Below are 16,114 nucleotides of genomic sequence, written 5' to 3'. Positions count from 1 at the left end.
CAAGTTGAGGCAAGAACTGAAGCAAAGACCATGGATGAACGCTGCTTCTTGGCTTGCTTTTCAGGCTCAAATTCAGCTACATTTCTTAAACAGCCCAGGACTACCTGACCAGGGTGGGGTTACCCCTCCTGGGCTTGTCCCCTCCCACATAAATTATTAATTTTAAAAATGCTTCATACATTTGTCTGTAAGGAATCTGATGGAGGTATTCTTTTCAATTGTGTTCCTTCTTCCCAAATTACTCTAGCTTGTGTCAAGCTGACAAAAAGCTAACTAGGACACTTCTGAAAATAAAACCAAAAACATCATTTTGTTTCTTGTAAAACAAATACCATAAACACCATTTACTGAAAGCTAATAACAGAGAATGAGGTTTATAAAGAAATAAAATTTATAGCCAAAAACCAACCATAGATTAATACACCCAGTGAGAAGAACAATGCACTCACTGTTTAGTACATAAATATATGTTAAATTAAGTGAAATAGTATACTTTGAAATACAACTCATTAAGCAAAAAAATCTAATGTTTAGTTATAATGGGCTGAGTTTGCAAATTAACATGGAATGTTAAATTTTGTTCAATGTATTTTATTGGTTTGATTATATAAATTGGAACAAACTGAAGAGTTCTTTAACTTAAATAATATTAATCCAACCTTGGCTGAGCACACACTCTGCGCCAGGTCCTAGTGTAGACCCTGGGTGAACTAACGTAACACTTGCAATGCCCTCGTTGCCTGGGAGCTGTGATGGGCTCCAATTTTAGTTGAGGAACTGAAAGCACAGAGAGATGGTCGTTTCATCTCTCTGCAAATAGTTCCTATAGTAGCACTGAGATTTGAACCCAGGAAGTCAGGCTCTGGTACCTGGGTCCTAGTCACTTAAAACAGAGCACTGTATTGAAAATGAAAATAGGGCTTCCAGAGAAATTTTACTAATTGATTTGAAAATGCCAAGGATGTTAGAAAAACAAAAACAACTTGAGAAGTACAGAGCTGCCTTGGAACACAAAGCTATCTGCTTTCCCTGCTCTAACTTTTAAACCGTATGCCTTCCCAGTTCATTAAGGTAATTCTATCAGCTGCTCCTCACCAGCTAACTTGTAGTATCCATGCTCTATCTTAGAATGGTTACTATACCACATCTTCAGGCATGTGGGTGGTTCTGCCTCCAAGAATTTGCCCACCTCTTCCAACCTGGGCGGAAAAGCTTCCTGCTTTGTTTTCTCCTATTCCAACACCATCCATCCCTGTAGATGAAGCACACCCATTCTGCTGCTCTGTAAAGATTCGAATTCTCTAGCTCTCTTCCCTCTCAGAACAATTAAGCTTCTACTTCCTGATGTCAGTTCTTTTGATATTTAACTGATCTCGGGAGTACAGGCTTTATTTCCCTAATTAGCCTCCCAGATTTCCCAGGAGAAGTGAGAGCTGCACTCTCCATGATGACGGCAACTCTCCACATGTGGCGATGTAAATTTCAACTAAGTAAGATCCAGTAAAATTAAAATCTCAATTTCTCGATCACATTAGTCACACTTGAAGTACTCAGCAGGCCCGTGTGCAATTAGACAGCGCAGGTACAGAACACTGCCACCTCCTAGCAAATTCCAGCGGATAAGAGCAGGGAGCGTCTGCGCCAGCTGTCACACAGTTGCGCCTATCCTCTGTATACTCACTCTCCCTGTAAACACTGTTTCCTCTGAGCACAGAAAGGGATGGAGTTGCTTCACATTTTATTCCTATTCCTAGTACACCAAAAAAAGGGAACTCAGAAGATAAATCTCAAGTATAAATATCACTCAGCATGTCTAATCAAATCTTAAACCCCTTGTCTTTCCTCCATGCTCATCTCCTTGACCCCTCTGCTACATTTGGCATTTTGTAGGATAGACATGCAGCTCCTGAAAAGTCATCTTTCTTTTCTGTTGCCAAAGCCTAGTGAGCGGTGATTGGGAAGCGCCGGTGGACCCCAGCCTCATGCTGACAGTCTCAGCCACTGGCCAGTGTTTCTGTTTTCCACCTTGTTTGGGCAGGGTGTCTTCTGGGTCTGCTGCTGCACTGCATACTCCAGGCTAGTTGGCCTGTGAGCTTCCAGGTGATTCTCCTGTGTGCACCTCCTATCTCACCGAGGGGTGTTGGGATAACTCATGCATATCTTTCTTTGCTCCACTGGCAATGTAACCGCAAAAACAACGATGACTGGTTTACTTATTACTTAGCCCTTGTGCCAGGTAAAGTCTTTTAGATGCCTCAGCCTACATACTAGGCAAGAACTATTGCTATAAATCCCAAAGGGTTTGAAATCTGAAACCTTCTGAACATCAGAAGCATTCAGAATTTTGAAACATTTTGAATTCCAGATTTCAAGATTAGAGATGTTTAACTTCCAAAGGCTATGTAACTATTGCAAAATCAGGAAAACTATGAAAGAAAGATGGCCCAAGTATTTCAGATGAGAGATACCCCCCTCCTGCATCTCCATTTCATAGGGATCTGAAGTTCAAAGAAGTTCATTTGATTTGTTCAAAGTCACTGCAATAATGGTCCTAGGACTGCCAGCCAAACCTCTTGCAAGGTTCTTCATGTGAAGTCACTACAAGACCAAATAAATAAAAGCAGGCAGGTGGGCCGTGAGAAGCAACATCAAAGAACAGAAACAACCTATGCAAAATTGTCTCCTCATTGCACTAGTCTGCCCTGAATTTCAGACCTACCAGCAACTACAGTTGGCCCTATTTCTTGGTGGCATATCTGTACAATGGAATATTACTCATAAGGGAATGATCAGCTGGTACCTGCCACAATGTGGATGAACATTGAACATGCCCTGCTAAGTAAAAGAAGCCATAAAAGGTCACATACATTGTGCCATTCTATGAAATGGCCATGCTTTGATTTGGCTATAATTTGAGTGTCCTCCAGGTTTTCATGTATTGAAATTAATCCCCATCATGAGGTCTGAAGAGCCTAGAAACATAGTCTATCCATGGTGTTTAGAGTAGAGCCTCTGGGGAGGGAGTGGTAAGGATTAGATAAGATAATTAGTGTGAAGGCTCCATATTGGAATCCTGGTTTCTTTACGGGAAGGAAGGGGGCCACTCAAACACATAAGCGTTCACTGTCTTTTGCAGTGTGATCACCTGTGCCACCTTGGAACACTACTGGCAAAGGAAGCCATCACCAGATATGACCCGTCTCCTTTCAGTTAGAATCAATAGCCAAAATAAAATGCATTTTCTTCGCAATTCACTGAATCTGTGGCATAGTACAATTGGCAAATGAAATGGATGAGTCCACAGCAGGCAACTGTATTGAAAAAGAAAGTAGGTTAGTGGTTGTTTTGGCTAAGAGAAGGTGAATTTGCGATGGGCATTTAATGGCTATGGGCCTCTTCGGGGGCGTGGTGAAAAGCTGTGGCGCTAGATTATTGTAATGAACAAATGGCCTTGTACAAGGACCTCTAGACTGAGCACTTTTTATACTGTAGTATATGGCATGGGAATTATACCTTCGATTTATTATTTTCAAAATGAGTAATTTCCATTACGTTTTTTTTCTCCTCACTTGCCTCCACCAGGCAATGTAAATAGAGCTTTCCAGCTGCCTGGCAACATCACCCCTATTTCCATGCTACATTTTGTGAGAGCACTTCTTTCTCTTTGAAGCTAATTTAGATGTTCACTTTTATTAGATTCACCCCCCCCCCATTTTAAGTAGATTTCTTAAAAAGTAAAGTGCCAGGGGTAAGGTTGTAGAGTGGACACACTTGTGTTTTGATTTCAGGCTCGCTATCTGTGGATGATACTAATGAGGGAATAGGCTATAAACTGAAAAGCCAGATACTTTAATCCCTAAAGAGTGCATAGAAAAAAAGAAAAAACGAACCCAAGGCCTAGAGGATACATGATCGATTTTTGCCTTAGATCTCTTAGGCTCCTGCAGCCCAAACCAAGCATTCTACAGAAGGAAGCCATCCTTCCTTTCTAGGTATTTATTGATTTTTCTCTACCCAATGCCTCCCAGAGACTGGTATTCTGCAAGTGCCCTGCTAGTCACCCACTGCTGATTACTGTCCTTCCTGCATTCTCCCCTTGTGGGTACCCTCTATTGCCCTGATAGCACAGCTCCTGGAAGGCCTGTGAACCCTCTTCCCCAGCTGCAGTGGCTTGGAATGGTCACTCTTCCCAAGCGTCACATATTTTGAAAGTGTCTCAATACTGTAAAAATGCCGAGATCATTTTGACAAGGTGACTTTGAGACTCCGTCTTTCTTCGGGCTGAACTGAGAGTTGGGTGTGGCTAAGGAGTCATATCTTCAGCCTGCCCTTTTTGCACAATTTTGGTGCTTTACAAAAGGGGAACTAAACCCCGGAACACTACCTAGAATTCAGAGGCCTGCCTGGAGGCTTCACTTAACTAGCTCTTTTTTATTTTACATCCTGGCCACAGCCTCCTTCCCCCACATCCTCCCCTCCCAGTTCCTCTTCCTCATTAGCCCCCTCCCACCCCCTAAACCCCTCCTATTCCATCTTCATTCAGGAAAGGGAGGTCTCCCGTGAATATCAACAAAACATGGCATAGCAAGTTGCAGTAAGACTAAGCACCCCATGTATTAAGGCTGGACAAGGCAACCCAGTATGAGAAGGAGGGTCCCAAAGCCCATAAAAGAGTCAGAAACAGCTCCTGTTCCTACTTTTAGAAATTTTACAAGAAGACCAAGCTACACCACTGTAACATATATGCAGAGATCTAGGTCAGTCCCATGAAGGCTCCCTGGTTGTGGGTTCAGTCTCCGTGAGCCCCTATGAGCCCAGGTTAGTTGATTGTATGGGCCTTCCTGTGGAGTCCTTGACCTGTTTGGCTCCTACAAACCTCTTTCCCCCTTCTCCTTCCACAGGATTCCCGAACTCTGCTAACTTTGGCTGTGAATTTCTACATCTGCATCCATCAGTTGCTGACTGACACCTCTCTGATGATTGATAATTGGGCCAGGCACCAATCTGGTCACAGTAGACTGCCACAGTAGACATCTTGAGAGATCTGTGCTTTTAGCAGGGAAGGGTTTTTGGGTCTTGAGAGTCTTATGACTGTCAACATTTTCAGTGTCCCTTGTCCTAAAGCCTAGAGTTGACCATAGAAATTGTCTGATTGTAATAGCTAATCTTGGCTGTCAAGTTCATAGAATCTACAATCACCGCTAGTCTCTAGGTGTGCCTGGGAGGGTTTAAGATACAGTTAATGAGGTGGAAAGACTTCACTACTATGGGTGATGATAGCATTCTGTGGATTGGGGTCCTGGACTGAATAAAAAGGAGAAAGTGAGGTGAACATGCACATTGCTCACTCTTTGCTTCCCAGTTGCTGCTGTTGTGTAGCCAGCTGCCTCCTGCTCTTGCTGTTGTGATGGACTGTATCCCTGAAACCGTGAGCCCAAAGAAGTCCCTCCTCCCTTAAGCTGCTTCTGTTGGGTATTTTATTACTATAGCGGGAAAATTAATCAATATACAGATGGACCTAAGAATGTTAGAAACAGCGACATTCTCACTTAGTTTCTTCCAGTAGGGCAAAAGAACAGGGAAATAAGAGACCAAAGGATTTAGTGACCTAGAGCGCCAGGGAGTCTTTAGACTGAAAGTAGAGAAGCTGATTGAGAAGAGGAATCAGATGGCAGGAAACTTACAGGTTTATACCAGCCCCGGGGGAATCCAAAGAAAGTATAATAGGAGTCCTACCCTTCAGGTCCTATAATGATTTAGTTGGAACATAAAAACGAATACACTTGAAATAATTCATAATTTGAGTCTAAAATGTAGTGCTGGCAAAATACATCCTGCCTGAGAAGGGACAGATCCATGGACTGACCTCCTCCGTGAGCTGAGGGGGTGATTAAGTTTGCATATTCAGCTGAAGGACTTTGTGCCCTAGGTGTGATGGCCACAGCATTTGGAGTAGAGTCTGATTAGCCCTGCCTGACTACTTCATGGAGGAAGTAACTCTGAGGAACCTTCATCACCACTGTCATGGCGAGTCGCACTAAACATTCGTTAGGCATATCCTTACAGTCACACTCTGTTGGGAAGACCAAGCAAACGGACTTGAAGAACTCGTACAAGAGAGGATGTGTACAGGTAGCACAAGGAAAGGAAAATGAGGGGAGAGGAGGTTAGAGATGGCTTGGCAGGGTTAGGGCTGACTCCTGAAAAAAAAAAGATGAGAGCTTGGACTCATGGGGAAAGGAATGAAGCCGTGCATGGCATCAACAAGACACAGAAGTGGGGGTGAGCAGGATGACTATGGATAAGTGAGCAAACCTGCTGGACTGGTGTAAAAGGTGTGCAGTATGGTAGCGTGGGTGACTAAAATTATAGAGAAGCAGGAGTGATTACAGATAGCCTTGGATGGCAGGCAGAACAACTAGTCATTTGTAGACTGTAGACCTATGTATTGGGGAGCGGTGAAGGCACAGGCATGAGGCAGAAAGACTGCAATCTTATCCTACTATCTTTATCATTTTGTTTTTCTGTGTTTGGATACCTAATTCACCTTATCCTAGTGAAGTGGATAAGTTGGTCATTCTACCTGACATCCTCCTTCTTAGCTGTTTGCTAAAGCAGGCGGCACACACTTTTAATCCCAGCACTTGGAAGGCAGAGGCAGGTGGATGCGTTTGAGCCTGAGGGCAGCCTGGTCTACATAGTGAGTCAGCCAGGGCTACATCGGGAGAGATCTTCTTGTCTCCAAACAAACAAACAAGCAAAATAACAAAGCCCCCAAATAAAAATAAATAAAAAAGGAAAGCAACCCCTGTGCCCTGTGCCCCACTGGTGGAGCACCCATCTTCCGGCACCCATCTTCTAAGCCATAGGCAGTTTTTAAGTTAGTCTCAATAGTGTCACCACAAAAGAGGAAGTATGAGCAGCTGCTAGACCAGGGGCAGCTGCACTTCAGAAGACTACCTTCCAAGTGGGATCTGCCCCCAGTCAACTCTTGGGAAAGGAAGCGATAAATGAGGGAGTTTAAATGCACACACACTCACACACACATGCACACGCACACACTAAATGACAAAGACTACATCTATCTTGAGGTCATTCATATTTCGGTGGCTGCTTTTTTGGCCACTCCTCTCATAGATTCCCTTTGCTGACTTCCTCAGGTAGAAGGAGATCTGCACAGGCAGGGTCTGCTCCATTTCTTTACTCAGAGGCCGCTGTTTTCCTTTTTTTCTTTGGGGTTTAGGATTATGCAAACGAAACATGAAAACAAAAGCTCTCTGAGGTGGAGGAGGACTGCCTTTACAAATCCTGGCAATTTTAAGAGCTCTTTAATAAGACACCCCTCTCCGTTTTCACGAACATCTCTCTTGGCTCCTTGCCAGTCTATTTTGAATCCGGCCCCTCTTCGGAGCCTTTTAACCAAACACCTAAAAGTTTATTCTGAAGCTTCTGTCCTGGCCTCATTTTGAAAGTGCAGAAATCAAGGCTTGCATGTGCTATCAGTGTCTGTGGGCTGGCTTTGAGTTTTGATCCCTGTCTGATTCAGTCTTCCCTTTGCTGCATACAGCTTTACCTGGACAGGAGCTCTGACCCAGTTCGCTCTTAGGTTCCCACTTTTCTGATATTATCTGGAGGGCAATAGGACCTGGGGAGGTTCAACCCTGCGGCCAAGGGAGACACACCTGCCTAACCGCGTGGGTTGAGCGAGTGTGGGAGCGAGCCACTTTAGCTGGCTGTGGAGGGAGGGGTAGAAGTGGGTGCCTGCTGCTGCTCCCATAGAAAAGGAAAGCTGTGGCTCCCTCCTGGATCCAGAGGTCATGGTGAGAGATGTTGCGGAAGACTGGCTCAGGCTCCTTTTTGTTGCGCCTAGCTACCTGGAGCATCCCTTGGCTAGTCGTCTTGGAACGCTGGCTCATTTTGTTTTGCCTCAGCTGTCCCTCCCACTCGCCCGGCCCACGCCACCACCACCCCGCCCAAGAGATCCAGGTGCCATAGGTCCCAAAGCCCAGGACCCGCCGCACTTCTCAAACTGTGCCTTCCTTAGCAAAGTGACTCTGTGAAGAAACCGCTCCAGCCTCTTCTGTTCAGTACTGCGCGCTCCGCTTCTTTTTGGAGAGACCTCGCTAGGGGACAGTGGTGGCATTACTCCAACCCCCAGACAGGCGGTCTGGAGGGCGGGGCTTGGAGAACCTTCCTGAGAACCCTTGCCTCTCAGCAGGTCCTGAGAGCTCTCTGGTGCGCAAACTCCAGCAGACAGACGCGCTAAGAGGCACAACCTAGCAGCAGGTTGGATGGATACCTAGTTGCTGAACTAAATCCTCCAGGCTGTGCCCCTTCTGCCTTGGTTCAGTTCTCTGCTGATTTGAGAGGCCACACTGATGACAATTCCCCCAAGAGAAGCTACTGGCTGTGTGATGCGCCACCCCAGAGTGGCTACTCCCCTGCCTCGGGTACTGTGAAAGGAGCCTCGGTGGCAACAGCTGTTCCTTGACTTTCCACACTCCTGGAATTGGATACCAGCCTCAGTGCTGGAGGGCTTGTCCTAGCCTCTCAGCATCTAGGTTGATGATCGCATTAGAGTGAAGTTCAAAGAGATACTTCTGGATTCGCGATTTCAGACTCTTCAAGTTAAGCTTAGAAGAGAGGTGGCTCCTTTTCTGACTTGTTGGGCTTCGTTCAGGAACTTGACTTGCCACAGTCCACCTGACTGATTCTTGGACAGCAGTGGCCACGGGGGCTCTATTGGGGATGGATGGGGAAGAGCTCTGAACTCCAGACCCAACGAGATCCTCCACAATGGACAGAGTTTATGAGATTCCCGAGGAGCCAAATGTGGTTCCGGTTTCATCTCTGGGAGAAGATGTCATTCGTGGACCTAACCCACGCTTTACCTTTCCATTTAGTATCCTCTTCTCCACCTTTTTGTACTGTGGGGAGGCTGCGTCTGCCTTGTATATGGTTAGGGTTTATCGAAAGAATAACGAAACCTTCTGGATGACATACACCTTTTCCTTCTTTATGTTTTCATCCATTATGGTTCAGTTGACCCTCATTTTTGTCCACAGAGACCTGGCCAAAGATAGACCACTATCATTATTTATGCATCTAATCCTCTTGGGACCTGTTATCAGGTGAGCATTTTTAAATCTCTCTGTACCGAGGAGGAGGAGGAGGAGGAGGAGGAGGAGGAGGAGGAGGCTAATCTTTGTACGACTGATGCTGTGTTTCTAATCTAATTTTTCCGTTTGTGTTTCTAATCTATTTTTTCCATTTCTTCTCACTCGACTTCCCTGTCTACTGTCCCAAGACTTTATCTGAAATCATCTTGGAAACCACCATGGTGACCTTGTGGCATGTATATGTGTTCAAAAACCATGAGCAATATCATTAAGATGACTTGATTAGACAATTCTTACTGAGTTTGTGTTGTGGAAACCGGTATGGGACCAATGAATGTGGTCATGCTGTGCTCTTGGGCATAGCTCCAGAGGGATTTTTCACTTTGCTAGGCATGAAAGCCAGGGTGGTGGGCATACTAAGTGCTGTTCCACTGAGCCATAGTCCCAGCCTCCAGAGTCTGTAATTTGAATTCTGCCCTTTAGATGCTTTCTGAATGGATAATCATTCATTCCTGCTCCCACTCTGCCCCGCATTCAGTTTACACAAGTTGAACTTCTTGAGCTGGCCTCTTTTTTTGTCATTTTCAAAACTTCTGGAGTTCTGTGACATCTGGAAAGTACTTTACTGTAGTAGGTGGTGGCAAGCTGGTACTATAACCCAAGAAAGTTGTCTTTTCTATGTCGGTAGATCAGTCTCTCTCTTGCTTATCTCACATTGTGTTGCTGTAATAAATGCACACCAATTGGAAGGGCCAAAGGAAGAATCCCCACCTCTGTCTGGAATTAGTAGCAACGGGCATTGGTATATCCGGTGTTCACATTCAGACTGCTGTGAGCAGCGTGAGCATGTGCTTAATTGCAGGGAGACGGGCATCGGTGCCCGCAGACTCACCTGGATGCTATGGAGTTTCATGGGAGAGAAACATTGCATAACTTATGAAGTCAGTAGGGAGGAATGGACCAAGTTTGTCATGACTGTAAGAGAGGCAAACATCTGCAGTCAGCTGAGGAATATGGGTCACAATGTTGATGTTGTAACTGCAATAGGAAGATAGCGCATCATTAGAGATCTCAAAATGGCCTGTGAAACTTATCAAGAATGGAACTGCCTTTGATAAAATTTATTACCTATCTATACATCTCTATAATTCTGTTTGTCAACTGTATTTCCTTAAATCTGGGAAATGTCAGTCAATATTGTAACGTTCCATCCCAGAAAATGTGGGATATCTTCACAAAGCAGTGGCCTGAATTAGCTCAAGAATCTAGTCCTCCTTCTGTTATTCAGCAGGCCTGTGATCTCAGTAACATCTCTTAAAGATGTCTTGGGACTCAGTTCCCTCAGCTGTAAAATAAATGTGTTGGACTAGACCTTGTGTTCCAAATCCTAGTGCCCACAGGGGCTAGGCATATGCTATATAAACAAACCAAGTGGGCCAAGCATTAGAAAATAGTCTCATATATGTTGATGAATGAAAACAACGTCTCAGTAGTAAAGAAATGGAATACCATGGCAAATTGGAATCTGGGACGTGCTTGTCTGGGAGGCAGCCATTTTAAAATTATAAGCCATTGTTTCTAGGTTGGAATTCAGACTCAGTATTGCCAGATCTAACTTTTGAGGAGAAGTTAGTTCCCAAGAACAGGGTTTTAAGTGAGATTCCATGATTTTAAATTTGGAAACTTACTAACTTCAAAAATGCAGTATGGGCCATACTAATTGCGTACTATCCAGATGTGTCTCAGCTGGCCCTATGTAGCTTTTGGGTTAGGTGATCTAAAGATACTTTTCCGATCTAAGTGTTTCAAGTTGACTGTAAAAGGAAGACTTTATCTTTAACTTGGAACCGTGATGTTTCAAGATGTCACTAGAGACTCAAAACAACCATTATTTTTGTTCCTTTTCAAAATGCAATATACTGAATTAGCAGTTGAAGAGGATGCAAATTTAGCAAGTACCCAGTCCTTGGATTTTACTTCCTTTTTTTGTTTGTTTGTTTGTGGCCTTCTAAGCTGTTTTTGACTTTACTCTGCCTGGAGTGTTGTTCACTATTTTTCAGATTTGTCCTTGAGCTTGTAGCGCACACGGATTGAAATATATTTATAACTTCAGTTACTCTAAGCCCACATCAGGAAGAATAATTCTTTTTTAATTGAAAATTTTTATATATTTTTGAGAATTTCCTATATACATACTGTATTCATATCATTTCCACCTCTTTCCCCTCCAACTCTTTCTGTGTTCACCCACTCCCTTTCAAATTCACGACTCTTCTTTAGTTACTATTGGTATATCAATTATATATATATATATATATATATATATATATATATATATATATATATATAAAACTTGTTAAGTTCATTTAGTGTTGCTCATATGTGTATGTGTTTAAGGCTGATCAATTGGGATTGACCACAAAGTAACCTATAATGTGGTCCTGTTTCTGTTCAAGACTGATCCTCCCTCCCGCAGCAGTCATTCATTGCCTGTACTTCTTCAGAAAAACAGTTGTCAACCCAGAAGTGGTACTATTTATATGTTTGTTTTCACGGTCCATTCCTTTCTTCGTTAAGTAAGAGTTTGATGACTGCTATCAGGCAAAGGAAGCTGTTTCTAGGGCATGGCTCTCTTACATGAAATGCAAGATGTACTCTGGTTTACTGTAGCTCGGGAGTAAGGTAAGAACCCTTTCTTAAACTAGCAAAATAGCCACAAGAATAGAAGCATAAACAGAATACCTCATTGCCACTGACCCAATATTTTGTTAAGCAATAGTATGGGTGGGCTTGAAAATGGTTAGATATTTCCCCCTAACTAGTGAGAGTTGCAACTTCTTTCTTTCCTTCCTTTTCTCGTTCAGGTCTTACAGTTTGTCTATCAAAGATGGAAATTTCAGGTCTGGGAAGATGGCTCAGTGGATAAAGCACTTACTGTGTAAGCATGAGAATTTAAGTTTAGGTTCCCAGAACCTTTGTACAGCTGAACCTGGAGTGCCAGTACTTCCATAGTGAGATGGGAGGCAAAGACGAGAAAATCCCCAGAAGCTAGCAGGCCAGCAAGCCTGGTGCACACAAAGAAAACTACCTCAAACAAGGGGGATGTCAAGAACCAACCCCCAAGGTTGTCTTCTGATCTCTACATACACAGATTGTGGCACATGTATGTCTCTCTCTCTCTCTCTCTCTCTCTCTCTCTCTCTCTCTCTCTCCCCACACACACACACACACACACACACACACACACACACACACGCAGACACATGTGCGTGCATGCACAAGTGCTCAAAAGTGGAAATTTCTTCTGTACATTTTGGAGTAGCATACCTAAAAAAATTCCAGGAGACCCTGTGGAAAATGGCAGCCAGTACTTATAGTGTAAACCATCCTATTGCCAGCCGAAGTCTAGGACCCACATCAACCCTGAACTTGCCTTTAATCTGTTTTCCTGGTAAGCCACTCCCAGTTATCCTCCCCTTCTGCCACTTCTCACTTGCCTTCTCTTTCCCATTCTCATGCTTTCATTTGCTCAGCAAATGTTTATCAAATTCCCACTATGTGATAAGAGCTGGCAGCAAGAGAAATGGAGCCTCTGCCCTCAATCTATTGGAGAAGATGTCTTAATTTCCACTACAAATATTCTTGTCAAAAATAGTCAAGTGTCCATTTTTTCGGGGTAAGTGGGGGGGGAGCAATAACTCAGGTGTAACAAGACAGTGTGTACTAGCTGCTTTTCGCTTCTGTTTACTGCATCAGAGCTGCCAGGGCTTGTGATTTTGATAGGGCATGTGTGGGAGGGTCACAGCAGGAAATAGACTGTCATCAAGACTTCAAGGGTAATATGCTCTGGTAAGGCTATTTTCTTCATAAAGAAATAACCAGGTTTAAAAGGGATCTGTCTCCAGCAAGAGGCACACAAAAAAGAAATGTTTTCTTATAAAAGCAGATCTTAAGAATCTCAATTACGAAGCTGAATGCATTTATTAAAGAGTGTTTGAATTGAGGTCTTGTGAAAACCAGGGCCTTTTGAAACCTTCATCTTTATCTCAGAACATACTATTTCTTAATACTTTTGTATTTGAGACGTATTTTTAAGAAACACAGGCACATTTTTGAGGAGATAAAACAATTCCTTGACTACAAGGAAATATTTCTGAAATGGTGTTCTTAGGCCAGTAGGTGACCAGAGAGGAAAAAAAATCTTAGTTAGACTCAAGTGGCTTGGACAAGGTATGGCCAACCCTTTGAGTGATGTACAATGGACAGAAGAAAAGAAATGCCAAAAAAGTAATAGAACCTTCCCCAGTTATTTCCCTGTTATGACACCTTTCTTCCTTGGGACAATTTTAGCTAAGTTCCCATGATGCTTTACTCCCGCAGATGTTTGGAGGCCATGATTAAGTACCTTACACTGTGGAAGAAAGAGGGGCAAGAGGAGCCCTATGTCAGCCTCACCAGAAAGAAGATGCTAATAGATGGCCAGGAGGTGCTGATAGAATGGGAGGTGGGCCACTCCATCCGGACCCTGGCTATGCACCGTAATGCCTACAAACGTATGTCACAGATTCAAGCATTCCTGGGCTCAGTGCCCCAGCTGACCTATCAGCTTTATGTGACTCTGATCTCTTCAGAGGTCCCCCTGGGTAGAGGTGAGTGGGGTCAAGAGAAGGGAGGGCTCTGTTTAAACCAAGAGTCTTGGAAGTTTAGGCCTGAACTGTCCGATAGACTGGTTACTAGCCTTGTGTGCAATTTAAAGAAAAAACCAACCAAAACCCATTGAAAGTGCATTTCCTCAGTAGCGATAGTCACATTGCAAATGTCCAGTGCTGTGTCTGGTTAATAACGCAGCGTTCTGAGATGGCATAGGTTTAAGATGCTTTCATCATCACGGAAATTCTATTGGACAGCACTTGAACTTAGGGAGTCAGACATCTCAGACCTGCCAGGATTCTTAAACTGGGACAAGCTATGTTTATACTCAAAATTTCACAAACACACCCTTTGGCCACAGCAGCCGTCAGAATCAAAGAAAAATTTCCCTTGTCTGGAATGTGTACATTGTGCTGCTAGTTGCTTAATTTGTTTAGAGATGGCCACCTTTAGAGAAAAAGTTCTTAAATATTTCTCTATATTTTTCTTTTCTTTTTTTGTTTTGTTTTTGGTGATTGGGTCTCACCTTATATTCCAGGCTGGTCTGGGAACTCACCATCTAGCTAGCCCAGGTTAACCTCTAACTCATGACAGTCCTGCTGCCGGGCTTCCCACGTGCTAAGACTGTAGTATAGACAAGAACCGGCATGCCTGGCTTGGAAGGTTCTTCTGAAAATTCCCTTCCCTCCTCAGACCTGAGTCAATCAGAGTGTGGGAAGGCCAGGAATCTGCATTTGTAAAAAGGACCCTCATTGATCCCATCTAGTTTCACTAAAGAACCACAGATTTCATCATTTTCTCCCATGGTAGTGGAAAGACAGAATAGGGCTGTGGGATGGATACAGGTCAATCAGGACTGCTCCAAGATCTGCCCTTGTTTCTCTGTGATCTCTGAAGGAACTTACAAAGCAGTCACTGCCGTAAGTTCCTACTGGTAAAAGGATGGGTCCCTAGATGAGTAAGACCTCTGGCAGAGGATGAGATGAGTCAGTATTGTCAGTGCTGACATCAAATGTTGTTATTGGATTTTACCAGCCCCATTTTGCTTCATCTGGTTGGACAGATGCTGCTTCAGATGTGGGCACAGCTTGGGCCATTTCTTTATTAGTAAGTGCTGATCCTATTTGACAAAGTCCTCTGTCTTAAATAAATGGAAGGGGGCAAGTCTATCTCCTTTTCTCCATTAACAATTGATTATGAAGTTCTGTTGCTTTGGAAGTTTTTTACAAGTGTACTATGTGACAGTAGTTTGAGGAAAGCATTGTCTGGAAATGATGCTGCTTTTCTTCCTGAGAATTTTGGGAGCTGGGCAATCATCTAATTAAAATATGTATACATTACGAAAGTGTTAAATGTGCAGACTGATTGACCTACAGGTAATTGTGTCCACACAGAAAAGTCTACCCCAAGAGGGGCTGAGAAATCCACAGAGTTGTGACTTTCTAAATTTTCTGTAAAAAGTTTACAACTTAATATACTACTAATTTTTGTTTTTATTATTTATTTATGGTCTTTTGAGATAGGGTTTCTTTGTGTAGTCCTGCCTGACCTGGAACTCACTCTATAGACCAGGCTGGCTGTGAACTCACAGAGATCCACCTGCCTCTCCTTTCAAGTGCAGGAATTAAAGGCATGCACCACTACTGCCTGACTAAGGGCTGTCCGATGTTTGGTAACATTTCAGGCCATGTAGAATAGAGAGAAAACAGAACATCACTCATCCAAAGCCATCTTTGTTAACCATTCTAGACTCCTCTTTACTATGTACACATATTGGGCTGTGGGTATAGCTCAGTGGGAGAGTGCCTGGGCATGTTGAAGGTCTTAGATTAATCTCCAGCACTGCAGGGAACAAAAACATGTATATGTATATGTTCATATGTGAAATACTCAATTTTACATATTAAAATATTCATTGTTTACATTTTGCCTTTCTTGCCATATTTTTATACCAATCTTCTAAATAGATTCATTTCCAGGATCAATTTGCAAATTGCCATATCTTTTACATTTTTAAAATATATATATATATGAGTTTGCCTGGACATATGTATTTGTATCACTTGTATGCCTAATGCCCGTGGAAACTAGAAAAAGGCATTAGATTCCCTGGAACTGTAGTTAAAAGCCACCATATGGGTGCCAGGAACTGAACCTGGGTCCTCTGGAAGAGCAGCAAGTGCTCTTAACCACCAGTCACCTATCTAGCTGTTGAGAATTATTCATATTGATTTTTAAATTATGAGTATGTATTTATGTATGAGTCTGTGTGTGGTATGTGCACATGAGTTCAGATACCTTTGGAGGGAGGAGGCAGAGGCATCAGATGGCCCTGCGGTGAGTTA

The 16,114-nt window shown here is 43.3% G+C and overlaps 1 protein-coding gene across 2 annotated transcripts in view; it reads left to right on the top strand.

Moving 5' to 3' along the window:
- The first annotated feature begins 8,790 nt into the window (after window positions 1-8,790).
- Xkrx (XK related X-linked) overlaps window positions 8,791-16,114 on the top strand; it is a 10,298-nt gene continuing 2,974 nt past the window's right edge. Inside the window, exons 1-2 of one of the 2 annotated variants that reach the window (XM_005358680.3) lie at window positions 8,791-9,131; window positions 13,500-13,768. In XM_005358680.3, the coding sequence (XP_005358737.1) occupies window positions 8,797-9,131; window positions 13,500-13,768 (604 nt within the window). In that variant the 5' untranslated portion in view covers window positions 8,791-8,796. The remainder of the gene's footprint in view (window positions 9,132-13,499; window positions 13,769-16,114) is intronic. The other variant, XM_026784699.1, reaches the window with a different exon arrangement.

This window comes from Microtus ochrogaster, chromosome X (genome assembly GCF_000317375.1).
Source record: "Microtus ochrogaster isolate Prairie Vole_2 chromosome X, MicOch1.0, whole genome shotgun sequence".
Classification (NCBI taxonomy): domain Eukaryota; kingdom Metazoa; phylum Chordata; class Mammalia; order Rodentia; family Cricetidae; genus Microtus; species Microtus ochrogaster.
The sequence above is the reverse complement of the archived record's forward strand: the minus strand, read 5'-3'. Positions and strand labels throughout refer to the sequence as shown.